Below are 26,497 nucleotides of genomic sequence, written 5' to 3'. Positions count from 1 at the left end.
TTTTTATTACTGCATCCACTCTCCCACCAACATTCTCCTTCTACAGCCTCTCTCCTTCAATTTCAGTGTGTGTGCATGTGCGTGTATGTGTGTCTGGCTACGTCTAGACTGCATTGCTTTTCCAGGATACTAGAGGTATCCTGGAGAAGCAATGCCACGTCCAAGGAATGCGTCTGATTTTCCGAAATTGTTTTTGAAAAAGCAGATGCACTCTTTCACCACCCCTGTAAACCTTGTTCTGCAAGGCATAGGGGATGCGTCAAAAGAGCACTTTTTCCAAAATTTGGCATTGTGTAGACGTGCCAGATTTCAGAATAGCGTCTTTCAAAAGTAAATCGGAAGAAGAGATGCATTGTGCATATCGCAAATTGTGTCTCTTTTTCCAATTTAACTCTGCAGTCTAGATGTAGCCTCTGTGTACAAAATACAGAGAGAAACAAAGAAAGAAGAAATGAGAGAAAATGTAAAAAGGAGGAAGAGCGAGAGAAGGATGATCCCAGGGGAAGCCCAAGGAACTGTTCCCCCTCTCCTCAGACAAAGAGCACAGGATGTGGCCATGGAAAGGGGAAGCATCCATGGAGCTATGGCATCAAAAGCATTAGGGATGGGGAAAGGCTGGAGTAATACAAGAAGTGGTCAGGCCCTGGATTGCCTCCCTAGCCCAGGCCAGTGCCACTAAGAGTGTCCAAAGAAGAGGAGGCCTGGAGCACCTCTGCACCTCAGCCAATGTCCCTAGAGGGTAATTCCTGTGAGTGGCAGGTACCTAGCTGAACATCAGGTCTGACAGCAGGAGCACAACCATGCAAGCATGTTGCTTTGATGGAACCTATGCAAAACTTTGCCTGAGGCCTGGGCTGCTTAAGTCAATGTAAGTTACATCAGGGGACAAAAAATCACCACCCTAAGTGATGTAGCTTATATTGATGTAACATGGCGTCTACCCTGCACTGTGTTAGTGGGAGACGCTCTCCTGCTGACTTAGGTTTTGCCTCCAGGGAGGTGGAGTACTGAAATCAACAGGAGAATGCTCTGCCATCAACTTATAGCATTTTCACCAGACCCACTAAGTCGATGCCACTACATCAATAGCAGCAGTGATTTAGTGTGCCACTGAAGACAAGCCCTGAGATAACAGAAGTTGATCTATTCTATTTTAGGTGCTGAGAAGGGGAAATATTGCTAGCAGGTAGTCTAATCCTGCACAGTTGAAATTAATGGGAATTTTGCAACTAAGATAGGTGGAAAATTAGGGCTACAATAATTGCATACATGCACAAAATATCTATTTCTTGTTCATTTGCCTCAGTAAACATAGGGAAAATAAAAGTAATCATGACATAAAATTATAAAGCATTTGCCATTTGACACACACATAGCTGTGTGACAAAGAGTATTTGTATGCTGTATTTGACTTGTAACTTGGTAATTAACTATACTTAAGCATTTTTATTTTTTTGCAGTTCAATCATTTGTAACATTTAGATTAAAAGTCAGCTGAAAAAATGCAATAGTAATTTTAGAATTTTTGGGCTAAATCTTATTTTAATTTATTAATTAAAATTTTCAGTGGTTTTCAAATACTACACAAAAATGTATAAGGGTTATGAAGGGAAATATAGTTAATCTGGGAGCCAAGCAATTAAAATACATTTCTAATCTGAATACATTTTCCTCTTCAGTGCCTATTCCACTGAATTGCTTCATATTCCCAAACAATATTTGAAATAGGCAAAGCAGATTGACAACTTCTATGATAAGATCCTGTTTTCAGTGATGTGATAGGTGCCAGTGTTACAAGTGCTACCACTTTTAAAGTGGCATTGTGGAGAACAGAGGGGACAGAGCAAACTACAAGGAAGAAAGTATGGAGACTCATCATTATCTAAGCTCACAAAAAATTCAGATGTATTATGTTTCTTTAATTTACATAAAATTCCATGTATAGATTGTTAATGTTTCTCCTCAGTACATCTCAGACTGCAAGTGGGGAATCAGGGATTCTAATATCCAGTGTTGATCTAAAACTATACTTCTTTTACCAATATGTAATAGAAACTTAAAGATAAAATGTTCAGTATTGCTAAAGGTACTGGATAAGTATCATGATTAGTTTGGGAAATACTCCATAAATCTTAACTCCTATGATCCCTGTTAGCATAAAACCTTTATCTCATTATGGCTTTGTGACAGAACCTTGTTAATTTTCACTTCACTAATCTGAAATCTGGACAATTCTCTCACTGCCTTTCAGCAAAGATTTGATAGCAGAGTGCAATGATGAAATCTCACATTAGTAGGATTTTATTTTACAAAATATACTACAGAACACTCACTAGTATTTTTTGAGTGTAAAGCTTCATAAATAAACTAAATCAATGGGATACATTTTGTAATGCAGCATCCTTAGTTTTCATTTTATTATTATTAATCAAATATCTTCACATATGTGCTAATGTATATAATGTAACATTTACAATGGAACTCCCAGTCACTGATGTGAATTATTGTAGTTCTACACTATGTGTTTTTTCTCCTGCCAAATCTCAGAAAGGCAGTGTCCTGGTTTTGAAAACACATCCAGTAGATCAAAAGCATTTCAGATATTTAGGTAACACACAAATTTTCCAGTGTGTGTAACTGTATTGCAGATGTAATATCTTCTGTAGAGCCCCGCAAATCTGCGATATCTGCCTTATATCTGCAGATCATTTTTTTATCTGTGCAGGGATCTAGTCTTCTGGTATCTTTGATACTGATTCACAGGCTACCAAGGATATCTGTATAAATATATCTACATATGTATCTTGGGCTTAGAGGCAAATGATAAAAACAGAAGATATGTCTACTTTTCCATTTTTTAAGGCTTGTGTTTAAGTTTTATTTTCATTCCTATCTAATGCATTTTGACACACATCAAAAAATCTAGATGTATATGCATCTTGAAATACATTCTTTGTCAATGTCTAACTCTAGGCAGAGGGACTATTTGCCATTAACATTGGTAATCACATTGGATATTCACATTTTTCTGTGAGAACACTGCTATTATGGGTAAAAAACTAGGAAAATAAAAATCTTTGTTTACCATTCTGTGATAACTACTTGTAGAAGAGCAGCAGGAATGCTCTAAAATACTACTGTACCTAACAAGCAATGAAATTTTGGGATAAATTAGCTTAATATCTGACAACAAATGCTTCGTATTTTTCCCTCTTGTTATTGAACTTAAAGATGTTTGATGATGATTGAGATTTATAAACATGGGGTTACTAAAGAAATTCCTTTTACATCATCATTCACACTTTATTATACTTCATAGGCTAATTAGAGCCCTGAGTGGATACAATTTTTTTTATCTGCATCTGCAAAAATGAGCTGTGGAAATTCACATCAACAGATGAGGATACCCATGTATATAAAGCAGATATCTACAAATTTACTGGGTTCCATATAAAAAATTTGGGCCTGCATCCACATCTGCCAAAATGAGCTGTGAATATCCACATCCCCATCTGTGGACACGGATACCTGCAGATATAAAACAGATATCCATGGATTTTCAGGACTCTAAGGATAATGCAATTCACTGTAGACAGTGTTTCCAAAATAGTGATGTACCTGGTATATTATCAAATGCTCCACTGAATGCCAGTTTCTATCCACTAGTACCACATGGTCTGCAGGCCATCGGCTAGAATGGTAACAAATAAATTCAGTATCTAGGGGCAGCTTCTAACTGACCCAGAGATCTCACACAAAGGAAAGTGGACAGAAGAGAGGGAGTAGAAAGATGGGATAAGGAGGCCTTAGACCATCTCAGACTTACTGCAGGACTAGCCTCTAGTGAAGCTGGAGAAAGGAGCCTGGCCAATTGCTGACTCTTTAAAATACCATGATGCAACCTTTTGTGTGTGCTACTATGGCACAAAATTAAGCTTGCTAAAAGGAATTGTTGCTATAACTCATTGTCAGTTTCTGTCCATCTCTTCTCTACTCCCTAGGAGTCACTGAGAATATCTTGCCACGCCTCAGCAGAAAAGGTCTATTGTAAACTTGTGGGAAGGGGTCATAAGCAGTGTAAGCTAAAGAGGTAGGGAAGTAAAACAGCTGTCAGGACAATTATCTATTTCTGTGTCTGAAATATTGGAGAATTGGATATAGTTTGGTGGAACTGAATCTTATGGCTCACCAATACTAATGGAGACAGAATTAGGTATGAAAATATTACAGGCAATTACATATTGGCAGGTATCTATTTATAGATACACTGGAGTTCAACATCAGAAACCCCAGTACAATCTGTTAAAACATAAAGAAAAAACAATTGTGTTGCCTTTCCCATTTAACCATTGTGATACAATAAGACAAGCATAATTGATAGTTGTGACTTTGGGTACGTCTAGACTACAGGCTTTTGTCAACAGAAGATTTGTCGACAGATACTGTCGACAAATCTTCTGTTGACAAAGAGTGTCTAGACTACAGCCAGTTCTACTGACAAAGCAAGCCACTTTGTTGATATGACAGTGTAGACACAAAGGACAGTGTAGATGCAATAACGCCTTCTGTCAACAGAACTCTGTCGACAAAAGGCGTTATTCCTTGTAGAATGAGGTTTACAGCCGTCGACAAAACTGCTGAGTTCTGTCGATGTTATGTCGACAAAACTCAGTGGCAGGTATAGTTTTGTCGACCAAAGTCCACTTTTGTCGACAAAACCCTGTAGTCTACACACACCCTTTGTGCCTCAGCAATCTGTCCCAAACACTAGTAACACTCTGAATAAACAAATAAATAAATGAAGTTGGTAGTTTCAACAAGCATTTAACATGCTATTACTTTGATAATCATTGTGAAATGCACTCTCCTAAATAAGCCAAGTCCACACAAGGGTGATCTATCCAGATCTAGAAGAACAGAAAATAAAATGTATGTATTAGGTTTCTCCACACTGAGGTAGGTCTTTCTTGGTCTCAAAGCTCTTATTTTCATCAGCACCAGATTACATTATTGTTGTAGTTAAAGTTACACACCTTTGAAAATAATACAATATTCAAAATCTTTGGCTTGTGTTTCACTTTTCAGCACATTTAAAAAGTGTTCTTTCATTTTCCTAGATGCTTTTCAGGTGAGGCTCTAAGGTCTGACAAAAGCTTTAAGAGGTCTGGTTTTGTTTTGTTTTAGTAAAGGAAACAAGCTTTATTTAAAAATTAAGAGACAAGCCAAAAAAACAACATACCAACAGCCATCATGTAATCCCAGCGGCTCAGGAGGCACATATTGAAGATCAGGTGGTCTGATGTTTGCCCCTGGCCAATGAGTGAAATATTTCTCTCCAAGTTTTGGCAGACTGCAGAAGTCCAGCCGATCAAGAACCAAAAGACTATCAGGAGAATTACAGCCAGCATCCTCATCACTCGGCCGCCTGTCATGTATGGAATACGTTGAGCAGTTTGGGACAGGAATACCTTCAAAACTCTGCAAAACCAAAGAATGACATTTGGAGGATCATTACTTTCACATTTATGATATTTACATTGAACGGGTTGCTTGTTAGATACTGCCAGGCAAGAAGAAAAGACAACATGAGATTTATTTGAGCTATAGACATATATTCACCTTGTGTTACCAGTCTTTTTTGTCCCTTACAGGTCCCAATGCAAACGTTCCAACTTTTATAAAGGGAATGGCTATTTCCATTACTCAGTAAGGGCATGTCTACACTAGGAAATTATTTCAAAATAACTAAATTCAACTAAATAACTCCCAATTTTACAAAATCAAAATAGCATGTCCCCACTATGGGGAAGCCTTAAAATTAGTCCAAGGCAGGCTCCGTTAATGTGGATATGCTACCTCAACTTAGAACCCCAGGAAGAACTGGGGAGTAATTAGGTTGAATTATTCTGGGAAGTAGTTATTTTGAAATAGCGGCACCAGAGTGTCCACACTATGGCTAAATCTCTGCAGCCAGAGCTGGAGCTGCACAGCCAGGGCTGGGGTGGAGCCGGGGCTGGGGCGTAGCTGGGGCTGGAGCGCCACGACTGGAGACAGAGCTCCCTGGCTGCTGCTGGGGCTGGAGCTCCACGGTTGTTGCTGGGGCCAGAAATCCCCACTGTGCTGCCCATTCCCCCGCCATGCATACCCCCTCTTGGTTGCTGGTGCCTCCTACTGCTCCTGCCCTGCCAGCAGACCTCCCTGTTCCTGGCCTCTGTGGCCTACGAACATTTGTGGTCCATGCTGGGCCACGGATGTTGCCAGACCAGAGAGTCCTGGTGAAGGGAGATACAACCTGTAGTGTAGACCAGGGCTAAGTGTGTGTCTGAGATATGCTTTGCTTTTTATGTTGCCTGGTTGTTCCTCTTCAATTGTGTCAACTGCCAGAATCAACATGTGCCTTTTAAATACTTTTTTTTAATGGAGTGTGATACAGGGGTGCTGGAGCAATTTTTATTGTAGGGGCGCTGTGAGCCATTGAAACAAACTGTAAAACCTGTGTATAAAGGAAACCATTTTAAAGCCAGGAAAGTGCAACAGTACGCCCAGCACCTATGGTGTGATGGGTCTATGACAATATCACATACACCAGTCCATGTGGAAATAATCAGCATTAAAATTTACATCTGTACATTTGTAGGTCCAGTGATAATACAACATGCTTTTCTAGAAGTAGGGATAAAACCACCATTGCAAGAGCTACCCTGGCACAAATAAGTTACTGTTTATAAAGTAATACACAGCCATGGGCACTCAACACACAGCATATAATTTACAAATATTAGCACTTAATATTAGAATATTGCTCCCTTATCAATTTTTAAAAGAAAATTCCTCATACACTGTCCCCTGCCAGCAGGTGGAGCATGAGAAGCATGTCTATTCCCTAGAAACCTTTCTTCTCTGGAGCATAACGAAAGTGGAGGTTTCACTCATTCTTCAGGTTTCCATTTATCTAGTACCCTTAAAAAGTCATTATTTAATCTTCACAGGAGACTGGAAATAAAGGCATTTAGTATCAAGGTTTATTTTTTCTGTGCTTAGTGAAGCATGCCACATACATTGTAGTATTATATTCATGAAAGGGTGCAGTTCTGTGGTTGTGGGTTGGTGAGACAGAGAAGATAGGAATGTTGAGCGAGGATTTCACTACATTATTATCCTGGGCTACATTGACACTGCAGTTCTATTTCGGAATACCAAAGGTATCCCCAAATAGCTATTCTGAGTCTTTTGAGCGCATCCATTATTTTGAAATATAACAAGCTCACTATTCTGATGTCCCTGTAAACCTCATTCCACAAGGAGTAAGGGACATTTTGGAATAGCGATTTATTTCGAAATAAGTGCTGTGTAGATAGCGCCAAATTTCGAAATAAGCTATTTTGAAATAACATCAAAATAAAATACGCAATTTGCATAGCTCAAATTGCCCATCTTATTTCGACCAACAATGCAGTGTAGATGCACTCCTGGTGCTTTCCCACGTGGAAATGGGCATCAGGGATTATGGAAGTTACTTCAGCCATTCTCACAGAATAAAGCAGTGGTCTCCAACCTTTTTAAGTGCAAGATCACTTTTCCAATTTAAGTCAATCTAGGATCTATCTCAAACCCAAAGACCCTTCTCTACCCCTTCTCCAAGGGCCCACCCTACTCATTCTGTGGAGATGGGGGTACAGAGCTGGGGGAAAGGGAATATCCTGACATCAGTTCCCCCTCTCTTCTTCCTCCTTCACTCTAAACAGCAAACAGAAGCCCCACGGGCGGGGGAGGGGGGCAGCTCCAAGGCAGAGGCCAGGAGCAGCACAGCAGTGCAGGGAAGGACAGCTGAAGTGCTCCAGCTCCAAGCCAAACCAGTCAGAATCACCTGTCACAGGCTTCAAGATCTACCACTAGATCCCCATCTACTGATTGGTGACCACCGGAATAAAGACTGCAGCCAGCTGGAGGAGGAGAGCTGCTTCTTCTCCCACATTGGATTCCCTCTAGACTCGATCAAGCTACTAAGTCTAGGTAAGTGGGAAGAGGATGGCAGACAAAACATAGCTTGTACTCGGAGTTCTTATATGCCCAAAAAGGTAAATGTGAAAGATTATTAAAGGCTATTGAAAAAGGTTGGGCTGGGGACTCATTCAAAATCAAGTTCATAATGAAATAGTCTCCTAAAGATTTTCTATTTAAGGGACTGAAATTCTCATTAACATACCTCATTCGTTATAGGTGATCATCTTTTTGAGACTTAGACTACAATTAAAGTCCAGATTATAAAGGAGATTTTCAAAAAACAATTAGTGCATTTCACCATTAATTTTTAAAGGAAACTTTTTGTCTAAATTCCCTAATCAGCTTTTGAATTTTTTTCTACAAATTAGTCTCATCATATGATCACCATCTGATGTTCAGCAATAAAATCTTACTTCAAGATTAGCATCTACATTTACTTTTAAGTAAGAGAAGGTAGATGTAACTGAAAGAATAGAATAGCATCTATTAAGGCAGAAGCACTTGAGTTTAAATCAGCGATGGGCAACCTAGCTAGTGAGTAGGTCACAGCTCACTTCCTTTCTGTGACGGGGCGAGTCTGCCCGGCTCGGCCAGGACCAAGCCGCCCCACACCAATCCCACGGCAGCACTTGCACTCCTCAAGGTGAGCCGGGAGGTGCCGGCCCCTTGTGCACGCTGCTCTGCAGCAGGCGCACAGTTGACGAGCGCAGGAGCCAGATGCCTGCATGATGCCACGCACTGGAGCACGCCTGTGACGTCAGGACGCCCTGCCCCCAGCTCAGCGGGTGATGTCAGGGCACCCCCACCCCCAGGTCAGCGGGTGACGTCAGGGGGGGAGTGATGGAAGAGAGGGGAATAAAAGGGAGGGGCCAGGAACACACAGGTTGAGGTGGAGTAAGAGCAGGTGGGAGGAGCAAGGGGGCAAGGAGAGAATTTGCGAGATGTGCCAACTGAACTGTAGCAGTGCTTTGATTGCATGCAGAAGGAGTGCATGGCTCTTACAATGTTGTATGTCATCATCATGCACCTCATTTCACGTGGTCTTGCTTTATATGTGTGTCACTTTAGTAATGCCAGTAGGAAAAAACTAGTTATGAAAATCAGCAAAATCTGGCAACCCTGAACATGGGCAAGAGTAAACAGAATGTTTCATGGGCCCACATAGAACCCCGATGAGCTACATCTGGCCCACGGGCTGCAGATTGCCCATCACTGGTTTAAATCATAGCTTGACTATAATAACACAGCCTTTACACTGTACATTAGGGAACTTGGAGATCTCTTGAAGTTCAACATTATTCAGTCATTTTCTTCTTAGAAGTTAAACCATATGGAGGCATACTTCTTAATCTTTCTTTGTTTCATAGATGTGATGCTCAGTTCTTCCTTTTCAAATACTCAATATTTTATGCTTGATACAGATTCTAAAACACTCCAGACAGGAACAGAGACAGGATCAGATAATAATTTTCACAGTGGTAAGTCACAAATACAAATTCCCAGAGTCTACCTTTATCAAACAAAAAAGCAAACTTGCATTTTTATTTTAGAAGATGCAGCTTGCTACAATTACTGGGCCCTTAAAATTTTAGATAGACCAAAGATTTCCCACCCTGCAGGGTGAATACCACTGAACAACACTCACCTCCTCAGGAAGGAAAAAAAACCCTTTTCTTGTATAACTAGGGGATTACGAAGGCTACAAATGAGACCACAATTCAAGAAAAATATTATAGCATGAATGATATGAAACTTTGAGAATTATGGAAGCATTACTTATAAACAGTTTGAGAATTGTACTAGCAAATTTCCTATTCTTTGTATTTTAGCTCTTCAAAGTCAATTTTTGAGATAACCTGCTTTTGTTGTGATGAGTCAGAACATGTCAAATTTATTCCAGTGCCAGCTCATTGACTGCTGTGTGTGAAATACTTTCCCAATGGCATTGGTAGAAGCTCTATTGAGTTATCACTTAAAACTAGATTAGACAGATTCCTAGAGAAATGCTATATTCTGTTATTCTGCAAGGTATTAATGGCCAATATCAAGTTGATTTTTGATCTATAGACAATCAAAGAGTTCATCAAAATAGATGGATGTGCTAACCATCCTTCCTTTGGGCTAGATGGAAAGAGCAATTAGCCCTTTTATGGAGTGAAATAGCTGAGGACAGGTGAAGCTACTTCTCAAAGCAATTGGCAGATGGTAAAAGCTGAGCAGATATAATCAGTGGTCAGTTTCAACTGGAGTGCCCCAAGGATAAGTTCTAGAGCCAGTTTTGTTTAACATCTTTATTAATGAGCTGCATGAGGGGATGGATTGCACCCTCAGCAAGTTTGTGGATGACTCTAAACTAGGGGGAGAGGTAGATAAATTGGAGGGCAGGGATAGGGTGCAGAGTGACCTAGACAGATTAGAAGGCTGGGCCAAAAGAAATCTGATGAGGTTCAACAAGAACCCTACACTTGGGACAGAAGAATCCCAAGCATTGTTACAGGCTGGGGACCGACTGGCTAAGTAGCAGTTCAGCAGAAAAGGACCTGGGGATTACAGTGGATGAGAAGCTGGATATAAGTCAACAGTGTGCCCTTGTAGCCAAGAAGGTGAATGGCATATTAGGGTGCATTAGAAGGAGCATTTCCAGCAGATCTAGAGAAGTTATTATTACCCTTTATTCTGCACTGGTGAGGACACATATGGAGTACTGTGTCCAGTTCTGGGCCCTCCACTCTAGAAAGAATGTGGACGCATTGGAGAGGGTCCAGCGGAGGGCAACCAAAATGATTAGAGAGCTGGAGTACGTGACCTACAAGGAGAGGCTGAGGGTTTGGGGCTTATCTAGTCTGTAGGGGTGTGTCTAAACTACATGGCTCCATCGAACAGCAGGACCTATCAGTACTGATGGGAGAGGTGACACAGAAAATATGGGACAATTCACCCATTTTTAAGAAAAAGTAGGGACACCTGCAGGAGGGCTTAAATACTTGTTTAAATAGGACATCTGGTCACCCTATATTTATAATCACATTAGCTTGATGAATAGACATAGCCTGAGAGGCTGAAAGCTGGCAGAACAGCAGCAGACAGCGAGAGAAGCAGGGAAGAAAGTAGCTCTGAGAGCGAGAAAAGGGACAGAGCTCATTGGGGAACAGGACGGGCTGGAGGGCCAGACCTAAAAACTCTGTGCAAGGAAAATCCCAGATGTTTGATTCCTGCTGTGTCCAGGGAAAAAGGACTTGATGTCTAGTCTCTGTAAACAAAATACCTGACTTGTATATTCAATTTCTCCCCTTAAAGGAAAAAACCTAGCAAGGCCTCGAATATTGGTTAATTGCACTGGTCCAAAGGGGCAACAGAATGCACAATCCTGCAGTGGCAGTGAATATATAAAGTTGCCTACCTGAGCAATTCTTTTCAATATCTAATCTTTTTGATGTTATGGCTTTTCTGAGTCATCCAGTCAAATGGCACATTGATCCACAAGGTTTTTTTTACACACATCAAAGGATGAGGACAGTAATGAAATAAGCACAGTATATTTGCCAGCAAGACTTACCTCTGTGAGGTAAGTTTGAGGGTGATTTTCATTGGAGAAACACAGCATATAGGACTGGCTATTCAGCTTGTTTAAAATGGTATAATTCCAATGAAGTAAATGGAACTATGCCAATTCACATTAGACAAAGTCTAAGTACCCATTTTCTATTTAACTGGACTTCTTTTAAAGTAAAATTTTAAAAGGTTATAGCATCAGAGAAAACAGAGAAAGGTAACTGGAGGAGAGTCAGGTTCAGGCTTAAGCTCTGCCATTTTCAGTACAGCTTTCACTGTACTGCCATTACTTTCTCCATGACATAACACAGATGACAGAGAAATGCTGATTCAAAGAAGAGTATTACCTTGAATAAACGGAGAAACCCCACTGCTCTGCCAGTGCTACTCAACATGGGTATGTCTACACTACCCCGCTAGTTCGAACTAGCGGGGTAATGTAGGCATACCGCACTTGCAAATGAAGCCCGGGATTTGAATTTCCCGGGCTTCATTTGCATAAGCCGGCCGGTGCCATTTTTAAATGCCGGCTTGTTCGAACCCCGTGCCGCGCGGCTACATGCGGAACGGGCTAGATAGTTCGAACTAGCAAGCCATTCCACACTATCTGTACACCTCGTTCCACAAGGTGGAGTCCGAACAAGCCGGCATTTAAAAATGGCGCCGGCCGGCTTATGCAAATGAAGCCCGGGAAATTCAAAACCCGGGCTTCATTTGCAAGTGCGGTATGCCTACATTACCACCCTAGTTCGAACTAGGGTGGTAGTGTAGACATACCCCATCATCTCTATCTACTACTGAAAAAAACAATTCATTTATACAAGACCATTGTAAGAACCAAAAGAAATATAAGGGACTACAAGAATTTCTACAATATTCTAACAGTGATCCTTACCATAGAATTATAGAATCATAGAAAACTAGATCTGGAAGGGACCTTAAGAGATCATCAAGTCCAGTCCCCTGCCCTCATGACAGGACCAACCACTGTCTAGATTATCCCTGATAGATGTCTATCCAACCTGCTCTTTATCTCCAGTGATGGAGATTCCACAACCTTCCTAGGCAATTTATTCCAGTGCTTAATAACTCGGTACATCTACACTAGCTCATTAGTTTGAGCTGGGTAGGGTAATGAGGGCAAGCGGAGTTGCAAATGAAGCCCAGGATTTAAATATCCCGAGCTTCATTTGCATGTTCCTGGGCGCCGCTATTTTTAAATCCCCCTTAGTCCGAACTCCGTGCCCGCGGCTACACGTGGCATGGAGTAGGTATCTCGAATTAAAGATCCTAATTCCAACTACCGTTATTGATCTTTAATTCGAACTACCTACTCCGTGCCGCGTGTAGCCGCGGGCACGGAGTTCGGACTAAGGGGAATTTAAAAATGGCGGTGCCCGGGAACATGCAAATGAAGCCTGGGATATTTAAATCCCGGGCTTCATTTGCAACTCCACTTGCCCTCATTACCCTACCTAGCTCGAACTAATGAGCTAGTGTAGAAGTACCCTCTGACAGTTAGGAAGTTTTTCCTTATGTCAAACCTAAACCTCCCTTGCTGCAGTTTAAGCCCATTGCTTCTTGTCTAATCCTCAGAGGCTAAGGAGAACAATTTTCCCCCCTCTTCCCTGTGACACCATTTTAAGTACAGGCAGTCCCCGGGTTACGTACAAGATAGGGACTGTAGGTTTGTTCTTAAGTTGAATCTGTATGTAAGTCGGAACTGGCGTCCAGATTCAGCCGCTGCTGAAACTGACCGCCAGTTCTGACTTACATACAGATTCAACTTAAGAACCCCAAGCGTCCCCAAGTCAGCTGCTGCTGAAACTGATCAGCGCTGATTCCAGGAAGCCTGGGGCAGAGCAACTCTGCCTCGGGCTTCCTGTAGTCAGCGCTGGTCAGTTTCAGCAGCGGCTGACTTGGGGATGCCTGGGGCAGAGCAGCTGGGGTGCTGCTGGGTTGCTCCAGTAGCACCGCTCCTCGGCGCTACTGGACCAACCCAGCAACACCCCAGCTGCTCTGCCCCAGGCGTCCTGATTCAGCCGCTGCTGAAACTGACCAGCAGCGGCTGAATCAGGACGCGTGGGACAGAGCAGCTCGGGTGCTGCCAGGTTGGTCCAGTAGTGCCCAGAGCGGCACTGCGGGACCAACCGGCAGTGCCCCAGCTGCTCTGCCCCAAGGTCCAGAGCAAAGCCTCAGAAGCGCCGGAACCCGCCGCTGCTGCGGCTTCGCTCCCAGTGTCTCTGGTCTGCTGGAGACGGTCTCCAGCAGACCAGGGGCACCGGGAGAAGCTTTTCTCACCCCGGAGGTCGAGGTGGCAGATCGCTGCCTGTGAGCTCCAGGGCGAGAAAGCCCCGTTCGTAAGTGAGGATCCGACGTAAGTTGGATCCACGTAAGTCGGGGACAGCCAGTACCCGAAAACTGCTATCATGTCCCCTCTCAATCTTCTCTTTTCCAAATTAAACTAGCCCAATTCTTTCAGCCTTTCCTCATAGCTCATGTTTTTTAGACCTTTAATCATTTTTGTTGCTCTTCTCTGGACCCTCTCCAATTTCTCCACATTTTTCTTGAAATGTGGTGCCCAGAACTGGACACGATACTCCAGTTGAGGTCTAATCCATGCAGAGTAGTGTGGAAGAATGACTTCTCGTGTCTTGCTCACAACACTCCTGTTAATGCATCCCTGAATCATGTTTGCTTTTTTGTAACAATGTCACATTGTTGACTCATATTTAGTTTGTGGTCCATTATGAGCCCTATATCCATTTGTGCAGTACTCCTTCCTAGACAGTCGCTTCCCATTTTATATGTGTGAAACTGATTGCTTCTCCCTCAGTGGAGTACTTGGATTTGTCCTTATTAAACTTCATCCTGTTTACCTCAGACCATTTCTCTAGTTTGTCCAGATGGTTGTGAATTATGATCCTATCCTCCAAAGCACTTGCAACCCCACCCTGGATATCATCTGCAAACTTAATAAGCATTCTATGCCATCATCTTAATCATTGAAGATACTGAACAGAACCGACCCAAAACAGATCCCTGTGGAACCCCGTTTGTTATGCCCTGTCAGCATGACTGTACCATTAATAACTACTATCTGAGTAGTTATTTTATGAGTAACAGTTATTTCGAGAGAAGGGTTTTCTCTCGAAATAATGCTGCTACACAGGGCATTTTATTTTGCAATAACGCAATTTCAAAATGGCACCTGGACATGATTATGCTAATTAAGTGCAGGATATTTAAATCCCGCGCTTCATTAGCAATTTCGGTACATTACATTTGCATCCCTATCTCGAGATAGGGAGCAAGTGTAGATGTACCCTGAGAATGGCTATCCAGCCAGTTATGCACCAGCCTTATAGTAGCCCCATCTAGGTTGTATTTGCCTAGTTTATTGATAAGAAGGTCATATGAGACCATATCAAATGCTTTACTAAAGTCTAGGTATACCACATCCACTGCTTCTCCCTTATCCACAAGACTTGTTATCCTATCAAAGAAAGCTATCAGATTGGTTTGACATGATTTGTTCTTTACAAATCCATGCTGGCTGTTACCTATCATCTTATTATCTTCCATGAAATGTGTAATTACAGCCGTTCCCCGAGTTGCGAATGATCGAGTTATGACCGTTTGCACTTACGACCAAAGCTCCCATGGAGCGGTCGTAAAGGTGGTTCCTGAGTTACGAACGCAACCCGCGCTTACCAACAGTGCGGTCGCGTGTAACTCAATGGGGTCCGAGTTACGAACGGATCAAGTTATGGCCAAGTGTTTGATCCGTAACTCATTCGTAACTTGGGGAGAGGCTGTAATTCAATTACACACTTCCTAAAAATCATATTTGCTTTTAAATAGACATTATTTCCATGATTCTTTACCCTGGGTTTAAAGAGGAATTCTGTCATAAGAGACCAATGTAATGGTCAAATTCTATATGCTGTTTCTGTATAAGTCCTTCTCTATATCTCTTGACGTTTCCTACTCCTTGTTTTCATCCTACATTAAGCGTAGTTGTTATTGCAGAGTACTAGTAAATAAATATTTATATTTATACAAAGCGGAGAAGGTTATTGGATTGCATTCTAGAATATTCCATAGGAGGTTAGAAGAACACTAAGGCAATTTTGAGAGTCTTTGATAAAAGGTCTGTTAAGAGTGTAGGGAATAATATCTGTTGCCTTAATTTCTAACTATGTGGATTAGAGTGAGGCAAGTTTTAAAGAAAGGAGTTTCATTCACATGTAGGAATCAAGAGGAGTCTAGTGGAAGGAGACTGTGAAAAGGAGCCCAATATTTATCTCTTAAGTCAGTGGCAAATTTTCCCACTGACTTTAATGAGAGTAGGATTAATCCCGGTATCATGCAACTTTAATAATATGGAAATATTAAAAATACTTTTCTCATTAAAATGAAATAAAATACATTAATTTGAAGTAGATCTTGTCAATTCATCCACATGTAGATTTGGAACAAGCAAACGGATTGTTTTCTTAAATTAAATCAGTCTAACCTAGATTACAATATTTTCCTATGCTGTATATAGGAAACACTCACCATTCACAAATACTGAGACACCACCCCCCTCCCATCCCGTGGTGAGCTCTCCACGGCTCCCAAACTCACCGCAGGGCCAGAAGCCATGGGGAACTCACTTCAGCTGCCAGGAGCTGCAGCAAACACCACGGGAGTTCCCTGTGGCTCCTAGGAATTATGGTGAGTTCCCTGTAGTTACCAGAATGAGTTCCGTGTGGCTTCCAGCAGCTGTGGAGAATCCACCGTGGCTGGCTCCAAGTAGCTGCAGAAAACTCATCACAGAACTCATCATGGCTCCTGGCAGCCCTGGGGGACTCACCACAACAGCCAGGAGCCACGGGAAATTCCCAGCCCCTGCCTTCCTCCTAGGCCGGGAGAGGAGACCTGCAAATACACAGAACTGCGAATAGCAATTCTGCAAATCACAATGGTCTCCTGTATATGTTTTGTATTCATCTTTTATCTCTGCGTCTAAAATTTCAATCCAACTCTAAATGTAAAATGGGCTGCCTGAAGAAAGCTGACATTCCTGCAGAATTCTGATCCAAATGTTTCACTTTGAAGAGCTGTCTCTTAAGAGTACAGTTCGAAAGTCTTTTGACAGATCAGTGGAGGATTGCTTGTCCCTTGAGCAAAATTTTGTGCTGCTGCCTGCTTCTGTTCTGGTTGATTGCTGTCCTCCATTCCAGAAGAGACTGCACTGCGTACATGTTGTTTTTGAAGCACCGTAGTTTGCTTATTTCCATATTGCCAGGATATCCCGCATCACAGAGGAACAAATGGCTCCTACTCCTCAGGTTTTGTCCATTCTGGATCTGGGTCTGTCTTATACTATGTGGGGACTAAGGGGTAATAAGGATCAATACAGACCATGCTATGACATATAACCAGGTTTTAATAATGCAGGCCAAATTGGATCTCATTAGCTATGAAATCCTTGTCCGTTATCCATTAATTATATCTCCGAAAGACATATTTGGATCAGTTTCTGTATTAATACCCCAGGCTAGCCCACAGAGATCAATAGGACCAATTGCACAGGATACAAATTGGTACAGAATCTGTCCCTTTGACCTTAAAGTTCTCTGATCACTCAGAAAAACCACAGAATATACAACTTTTATTTAAGCTGCTAAATAAGGAACCCTGTCAAACCATTCCCAAATGATTAGTAGTAGCAAGACTACCATCTGTCAACTCTTCAACTTTGGGGTTAAGCAGCACAATTACTTCTGCTTCTTCAATATCTAGAGCTGGCAAATATAATATGTTGTCTAATATTCTGAGAAATTTGGAAAATACCTGCTGCTAAGACAGCCTGCATAGTATCTTGACTCATGTCCTTGAGGCTATTACTTCCGTTAATACAATCACTTAAATTATTTCTCTGTGGCAGACATGTTTAAAATGATTATATATACTTCATCTGCTAAAAATGAATTCTGTGTGTCAGGTCCTGAAACATCCTTTCCCATAAGCAACCCAATAGAGCCAGATTTTTTTCCCCATTCAAATTGAAGGTGATTTGTGGTAGAAATGTTAAGTTCATAAATCCTTAAGGCTCTTTCTTCTAGTGCTTTAGTCTGACAACTATAAATCCCTCTGGCTAAACAAGCACTGACTAAGCTATTTATTTGCTTCTAAAATCATCAGGTTATCATTATCTTTCTGGAAATCTGATGCAATTCAGTTCTTTAACCTTACAAAAGACTTTTCATAATAGGCAGAACAACAGATCTCAAGGTCACTATTTACCAGGAAGCTTACACTATGAAAACAGATCTGAGTAATGCCTTCCTGTTTAATCTCCTCTCACCACAGTGCAGCATATTTTCAACACTTTCATTACAAAACTAAATTCACTATAAGTTTATGGATTTGGACTCACCACCCCAACTAAACTGCAGGATTGCAAACTGTGTTGAACTGAACTCACCAATTTTAATTTGATTTAATTTGGTGAATATAAGCAGTAGATTTGAAACAGTTCTATTTCCTTTTAATTTTTGCTATTTACAGGCATTCTCTTTTGCTGAAAATGAATATAGACAGTTAAAATAAGCCTCTTCAGCATCAGTATTTTTCAACTGATCAATCATAGGGTATTATTAACCGGATGTGGTTAAAACATCAGTGCTGGGGCATATATTTTTATTTGTAGTATATGTGTTCACACACTGCTGGTTGCAAAAATGCTGTGGCTAATTCACAGCACGAAGGCTAGGGAGATATAATTTCTGTTCACAGCACTGTCACTGACTTCTAATTTGACCCCAGCAAGTCACTTAAAATCTCTGTGCCTCAGGTTTCTCCATTTGTTAAATGGGGATAGCAACAACTTCTAAGACTCACTCCTTACATGGTGCCTCAAGAAAGGAGTTAACAACAAATGGCATAGACACTAAACACAGTTATTTCCTCCTCTGGGGTTTCCAGTGAATTTTGTCTTAAGCATGTGCTTAATGCTTTGCTAGATGAAGGCTTCAGATCTTTAGGACAGGGGCTGATTTTATTTATATATGTTGTACAGTGCAATCATTCTGGTGGTCATTCAATAACACATATTTCCAACCCCAACTGGTGAAAAATCATGTGTCAGAAGCCCAAAACTCATAAGATTGGCTTATAAATTCTGAGATGTTATTTGCCTTTTAAGTTCTGGGTCACATTTTCTTAACAATCATGAGGGTTAGGATTTTTTTTTTAAATAATTATACTTGTGATAAAATTTCAAGAGCTGGCAACATTGATAACAACAGCTACCTTGTGGGGCGATATGATACTTAGTTGAGTAAGATTTGTAAAGCACTTTGAAAGTCTTTGATGACAGGCACTACAGAAGAATTATACATACTATTATTTTTAGTTAGAAACCAAAGACTAATTCACTAACTATAAGTTAGGCCATTTCACTCGACCATCAGATTTATTGTGGGGACTAAAATACTTCTTAATTTCTTATCCCGAGATAATCTTATTCTGCTTTATTTTAAAAATAAATTTTGTTTGACAAACATTAATTAGCATTTTAGTAACTGAGGAAAAAAAACAAGTGAGTCAAAGAGAGTATGTACTGGGATACTTAGCTGTTTTTACTTTTTGTTTTGTTTTATATATGGCTGATATCAAATGTTAACTGTTAATTTAACTATGATGTCAGTTGTGTTTGAAATAGACAGATATAATACAATTAAAAATAAACATTGCTGTTTTAAAGTACTGACTTTCCTAAGTTCAAATTAAATATCAAGTTTCTGCACTAAATCAACCACTAAATCATGTCACCTCTATCTGATCCCTTCTGATTTATTACCACTTTGAATAATAGCATTGAGAATACATTAATAGTGTTATTATCATGACTTAATGCAATTCTGTTGCTGAATCTGCTAATGGAATATATTATTTAAGTTAATGCAACCCATTGCAAAATTCAGGCTTGTAACTCAGTGATTACTATGAAAACTCAAACTCTTACTGCTATATGAAAAATGGAGTTCAGTTCATTTTCTCCTAGAGCCATGTTCTGTTTTCCTTGCACATACCTACATGATTATGACTTTACTGAGAAGTTTAACCCTGTCAGACAAGATTAAAGAAATGTGTTTAACAGTGTAAGCTTGATCTTTGAAATGAACAGTGGTTAATACCAATAGATCCTAGACCAAATCTACTTTGCTTAAATCCAGCATTAACACTTCCATTTTTAAAACACACTGCTTTGAAGCAGCCCCATTTGAGAGAGAAATGGGCTGTAGGTACTTGTGGCGGGGCCGCCCCGCCACTCTCGGAGCCGGCCGCGGCACGGGCTCCCCCCGACCGCCGGGAGACGCGGTTCGGGGCAGCCAGCGGACGCCGCCCAGGGGAGTGGCGTCCGTGCAATTCGGCGCGGGGCGTGACGTCACCCCCGCGACGGGAACAGGCGGCGCACAAGATGGACGTCGGGGGGGGCGTCATTCCCCGGCGCCGGGCGGGAGATTTAAACGCCGGGACGCCCGTCCAGAGGGGAGCCCGGGAGACGGGGAGCACACCGGGGGGACCGGAAGGTAGAGGCTACTGGCGCCCCTGGGTGAGGCACAACCCCAGGGGCCGGTGAGCCGCAGCAAGGGGGGACTCGGGGGAAGAGGGAGAAGTGACCCAGGGCTGGGCCGCGGAACCCGAGTACGGGGGAGTTTAGGGTTGCAAACACCCCCCCCGTCATTGGCTGGGACTAGCGTCCTGGCTTTAGGGCCCTGGGTCGGGGTCCGGAGTGAGGGCGGGCCCGGACCCCCTCCCTCTCACCCTTCTCCGAGAGGGTGGTCATTGGCACCACGGGCGTGCTGTTCGGAATCGGCAACGCGGTGCGTGTATTAGAAATTAAAGGTTAGCAATTGAGAAAACGGATTTGGGTCCGGTGTCTCTCTAGATAGGAAAGGGGGGCCCCCCCCCTCTCCTTTTCCCCTGCCTTCAAGGTAGAGGCGTAACAGTACTGTATCAGATTACTTAAAAGGAACATATACATGATCACAGCCATTCTAATTTTACTATTACAGAGCTTCTTCTACCTAAATTCCAAGTTATTTATGTATTGATCTCTCAAAGCAGTCCCCAAAAACACTGCAGAATATGGAGCAGCCATTATGTGCTCAGGAATAACACAGACAGTGCAGATAAAACGGAAGGATCAGAGGAATCCAGTTCCCCTAATTAAAATACTAAAATAAAGAAAAGAGGAAGAATCACATCAGAAATACTGCATAGATATAAATACAAACATCTGAAAAGCTGTTGCAGAGGGATGGCTTGTTCCACTCTGATTAGCCTCAGCTTGCCTTGTAAACGTGTTGCCAGTAAGATACACAGCTGTGTGCAATACCCCTATGTTTGTCTGTAAGGTCCTTCTCCATAAATTATGCACACTATCAACAAATGGTACTGTATTTAAACAGATCAATTAAATTCAAACTCTGGAGGAGATGAATTACATTAATTACACTTTTTTCTGCAGTTTCAAATAACTTGCAACCTTTAATTAAAGATTTGAAAATTTAGATCATAACCATTGTGTAGTTTCAGCAATGTCTAGAGATAATTAATCCTTTCTTAAAATTCAATGTATTACTGTCAGACAAATGCTCTTTCAGCTGTATTTACTATGTGTATGTGTGCTGCAGTATATGTGTATGTGTATGTGTGCTGCAATGGGATGCTCCACTCACTAATTAGGTTAATCATGACTGAATATGCCTTATCATAGCTCTCTCTCTGAAACTATTTTCTTCGTATTTTTTTAAATTTGGTGAAAATGACTGTTGAGAAAAGTTGCATCTCTTAGCAGGTACAGGCTTTGGGCTTCTTTCTCATGACCTAGTGACTCACTGCTCTAAGCTGCATATACACTGCCAGGAATCTGGTACAATTTGTCAGGATTATCTACTGATGGTAACTCAGCATTAATAGTGGTATGTCCATACTGAAGTAACTATTCTTGATCTTTATGTATGATAGGGCAATGATATGGAGGGAAGGGGAAAAGAAACTAGAGAACAATGGTTCTAGCAGTAAGAACACCGCCTTAAGTTGCTTCTTGGGATCTTAAACCCTTTAGAATATTTATTATTTAACTTATGTTCTGAGACCCTCTATGCTTTGATCAAATGTGTAATGAAGGCATGAATCAGCTCAGTAATGGATGGCAGGAAACTTCTGCTCTCAGATGCACTTCAAGGTACATTATTTCTCTTCAGTAATAATATTTAATATTGTAAAACATTCCACTTAGATACATAAAGCACTTAATGCAGCGGGTAACACGCCTTCTTCATTTCCACATGTAAGCTGTAAACACACACTAAAAATAGCATTTGACTTTTAAAAAATTCTTTTGGCTTGTCATTGTACAATTAAAAACACTGAGGACACATCTACACTACATGGAAGATTGATGCTGCTGTGGTTGATCTTCTGAGGTTCAATTTAGTGGTACAGTTTAGACCTGCTAGATCGAAATCAAAGGGCATCTCTGTCGGCGCCAGTACTCCTATTCCTCATGAGGATAAGGGAAGCTGACAGGAGCGTTTGCTCCCATCGATGTCCCACTGTGTGGATGGGGATTTAAGATATGTTGACTCCAGCTACATAATTTACATAGCTGGAGTTGCATATGTTACTTTGACCTTCCCATGTAGTGTAGACCAGGCCTGAGATAAGAAAACAATAGCAGAAAGTGTTAACAGTCTTATGGCTGTGGATGGACAAACATTTCCTTCATGCAAGAAAACTGAGGAAGCATAAAGAATCACAGCCTAACGAACTCTCGGTATGTAATGGGAAATGGCCTGGGTGGACAGTGGGCACAATCACATTTTTTATCATGGGTAATCTGTTTTGTCCATGCTCATTAACAGAGCTGGCATAGTGATTACCTTTGTACTGAGAAAAGGGCCAGTGATTTAACACTCTATGTGTGCTAGAATATTTCTCCTCAATTTCTCACCATTGTTGATTTCAGTGAGAGATGTTATATGAAAGCACCTTTGAAAAATCAGGCTATTTATTTAGATGCTAAATACAATTACAGGAGCCCAACATGAGTCAGTCAGACATAAGTATTTTAACCCATACTCTTTGTGACAGGGTCAGAACAGAAGGCTATAAAAAGTAGTGGAGGGGAGATATATAAGCCTCAGACTGAGAAGATCTCTGTTTCCAGAGTAACAGGGAGGGGGTGGTTTAGAACCAGCAAAGGCAATAGGGGCAGTGGAAACCTGGGGTTAATTGACCAGACCTACAGAGTCAGCCTAGTTTAATTAGGGCAGCTGGGGGTAATTAAGAAAACCAGTTCAGACTGGCTATAAAAGAAGCTGTGCCTACAGTTGGGGCATGCATGTAGCTGAGAGGATGGAGGAGGGCACCGCTGCGAGTAGGAGGAAAGGAGACAACAACTGAACACTAGGGCTACATCTACATTGGCAAGATTTTGCGCAAATACTTTTAACGCAAGAGTTTTTGCGTTAAAGTATTTGCCTAAGAGAGCGTCTACACTGGTATGTACTTTTGTGCAAGAGATGTGCTTTTGCACAAAAGCATCCGACCAGTGTAGATGCTCTCTTGTGCAAGAAAGCTCCGGTGGCCATTTTAGCCATTGGGCTTTCTTGCACAAGAAATTCATGTTGCCTGTCTACACTGGCCTCTTGCGCAAGAACACTTGCACAAGAGGGCTTATTCCTGAGCAGGAGTGTCATAGTTCTTGCGCAAGAAGCACTGATTTCTTACATTAGAAGATCAGTGTTCTTGCGCAATAACTCCCCGCCAGTGTAGACAGACGACAAGTTTTTACGCAAAAGCAGTCACTTTTGCGCAAAATCTTGCCAATGTAGACGTAGCCTAGGAGAATCAACTAGCAATAAGAAAGGTGCTGGAGAAGGCATGAGGAAGTAGCCCAGAGGTCTTGGAACTGTCTTATAGCAGGTGTCGTAGATTCACACAGGCAGGTACTATTACAGGGCCCTGATCTGGAACCCAGAGTAGAGGGTGGGCCTGGCTTCCCCCAACACACACCTCCCCATTTCCAACTTGTGGAAAAGGATTGTGGAGTTTATTCTCTGTTTTACTATACACTGGCCAATGATGAAAAGAGCTCAACAAATAGCAAACTAAAGCCCTAGGCATGGTGCCTAACATTGTGGACTGCTGTGAGCCTCTGAGGCAAGCAAATCCACCAAGAAGTGTAGGATCCACTGAATTTCACAGGAGTTTTATAACATGAAGACAATTAATTAGATGAACTCCACATGCAGATCACTCAATAGTATCAGTATTATTTGCATGTTAGTACATACCCTAATAATAGACTTGGGAACAAGTCTGATTAAAATAACAGTTCTGATTTCACATAAGCCAATGAAAAATCTCCTGGTGGCAATAACTTTGTATAATTAATTGCTGGGAGACAATTGCAACCAGAAACATAGAACTTTCTTTATAACTCATTGCCAGTTCCTTAAACCATTCAGTCTTCCCTTCAGCATAAAATGCATATAAAGCTTAGCACATATCTATGGCCACATCTACCCTTACATACTTCCCTGGGTACTTGTCCAAGTACTGCTAGTGTATGTATCCTATCCCCACGCTGTAAGTCCACATATGCCAGGCTGGGCATGGGTGCATTCTGTGCACAGGTATATATCCACAGCCACACTACCTCTTTTTGGTATGCAACAGTAGTGCTACTGTGTCAGGGGTGAATCAGAGGAGACACTCTAACAACCACCTTGCTGAGTGCTGCTCATACTGTGCACCACCTTTACACATCTGGCAACAGCAGCCCCTTGTCAGGTCTCCATTCCGACAAGCTGTATTGTAGATACTGAGCAAGTGTATGAAGATGTGGTTTTGTTTGCGGGACAAATGTTCACACACTATCAGATACTGAATGGAATCAGTCCATAAAAATTTGAGACAGTGAAGATGGCTGATGCAGATGGGAAGAAAGTCCACTGTGGCCCCAGGAAACAGATATGTGTAGTCTCAAGATAGCAATGCTGTGCCCATGATGTCTCTGGTCATAAAGAAGCAATAGTGTATGGTGGGAGTTACCATAACTTTGGTTCAGAGAACCCCCGGTAAGACCATCATGGAAATGGGATGATGACCAGTGGCTGCACAAATTCCAAATGAAGAAGTAAACTGTCATTGAGCTATGGAAGGAGCTTACATCAGCCCTTCAGCCCCAAACCACTCAATTTAGAAACCCACATCAGGACAGATGCAGGTGGTTCTCCCCTTTGGAAGCTAGCAACAGCTACTATCAGTTAAAAACTAATGCCGGGTGGTGAAGTCAACTTCCAAGTGGTCATTGTAGAGGTTTGCTGGGCTACCAGTACGGTGATGGTTGTCATTACCCAAATTCGTGAAATGATGTAAGGATTTCAGAGGATGGGGTTTCTGAATTGTCTGTGGGTCACTGACAGAACATACATTCCTATAATTTGGCTACCAAAAAGGGCTAGTGAATACATAAACCCAAAAAGGCTACTTACTCACTCATTCTCCAAAGTTTAGTGGATCATAGGGATTGGCTCATGAACACCAATGTTGGAAACATGGGAAAAAGCTATGACACCATGGTGTTCAGGAGATCGGGGCTGTATTAGAGGGAAGAAGAAAGGATTTTATACCCTCAAATTTATATTATGTACAGTATTTCTGTGCTGAACCTATTTTCAGGGACCCCACAAACCAGCACCTATCATGGCTCCTGGAGCCTTACCCTGCACCACTGACCTAAGACCAAAGGAATTCACCTATAGACAGAGTAGCTGCAGAATGATGGAATGCATGTTGGGGCAGCTGAAAGCCTGTTGGTGATGCCTGCAGAACCATCTGGATGCAAAGGTGGCCAATGAGATTTAGATTATCATGGCATGCTATGCCTTATACAATATATGTGAGGCTAAAGGGGAATACCTGCATATGGACAGAATTATCAAATCTTGTACAAGCAGTTGTATCCTACTCACATGCACATAGTCTCTGGTTCCTGGCAGGCAAGGGAAAAAAACGGTTACTTACCTGTAACTGTTGTTCTTTGAGATGTGTTGCTCATGTCTATTCAAAGTAGGTGTGCGCACCGCATGCACCGAGTCTTCCGGAGCGTTTTCCCTAGCGGTACCCGTAGCGCCGGCAGGGCGCCCCCTGGAGTGGTGCCGCCATGGCAGGACATAAGTACCCCTGCTGGCGCTGCCCCACCTCAGTTCCTTCTTGCCGGACACTCTGACGAAGGGGAGGTAGGGTGGGAGTCGAATGGACATGAGCAACACATCTCGAAGAACAACAGTTACAGGTAAGTAACCGTTCTTTTCTTCTTCGAGTGGTTGCTCATGTCCATTCGAAGTAGGTGACTACCAAGCTAACCCCACGGAGGAGGGGTCGGAGCAGTCAGACCACCAGAGTCATGAAAAGGTGAACAAACAGAAACTAATTTATTCAAACAAGCCAACACACGGAGGCACATAATAACAACAATGACAACTCAACATATTTACATGACAGATTTGAGGACTGCAGAGCCCACACCTGCATCCTCCCTGGCCTGCTGTGCTAGCAAATAGTGCGCCGTAAAAGTATGAAGGGATGACCATGTGGCCGCCCTGCAAATTTCCATAATTGGTACTTGAGCACCAAATGTTACCGAGGATGCCTGCGCCCTGGTAGAGTGTGCTTTTACCCTAGGTGGAGTTTTACCAGCCAGTTGATAACACTCTCTGATACATTGTGCAACCCAGTTAGACAACCTTTGTGTCGAAATAGGCGACCCTTTCACCCTGTCCCCAAAAGCAATAAACAACTATTGGGATTTGCGAAAAGGCTTGGACCTCTCAATGTAGAACGCCAGCGCACGCTTAGTGTCCAGGGA

General features: G+C 42.0%; 1 protein-coding gene across 1 annotated transcript in view; it reads right to left on the bottom strand.

Annotated features, from left to right (window-relative positions):
* The window catches only part of GPR158 (G protein-coupled receptor 158), a 330,476-nt gene that overhangs the window by 29,532 nt on the left and 274,447 nt on the right, over positions 1-26,497 (bottom strand). The window contains exon 7 of the mRNA XM_006115288.4: positions 5,240-5,478. Coding sequence (XP_006115350.2) covers positions 5,240-5,478 — 239 coding nt within the window. The remainder of the gene's footprint in view (positions 1-5,239; positions 5,479-26,497) is intronic.

Source organism: Pelodiscus sinensis, chromosome 2, assembly GCF_049634645.1.
Source record: "Pelodiscus sinensis isolate JC-2024 chromosome 2, ASM4963464v1, whole genome shotgun sequence".
Classification (NCBI taxonomy): Eukaryota; Metazoa; Chordata; order Testudines; family Trionychidae; genus Pelodiscus; species Pelodiscus sinensis.
The sequence above is the reverse complement of the archived record's forward strand: the minus strand, read 5'-3'. Positions and strand labels throughout refer to the sequence as shown.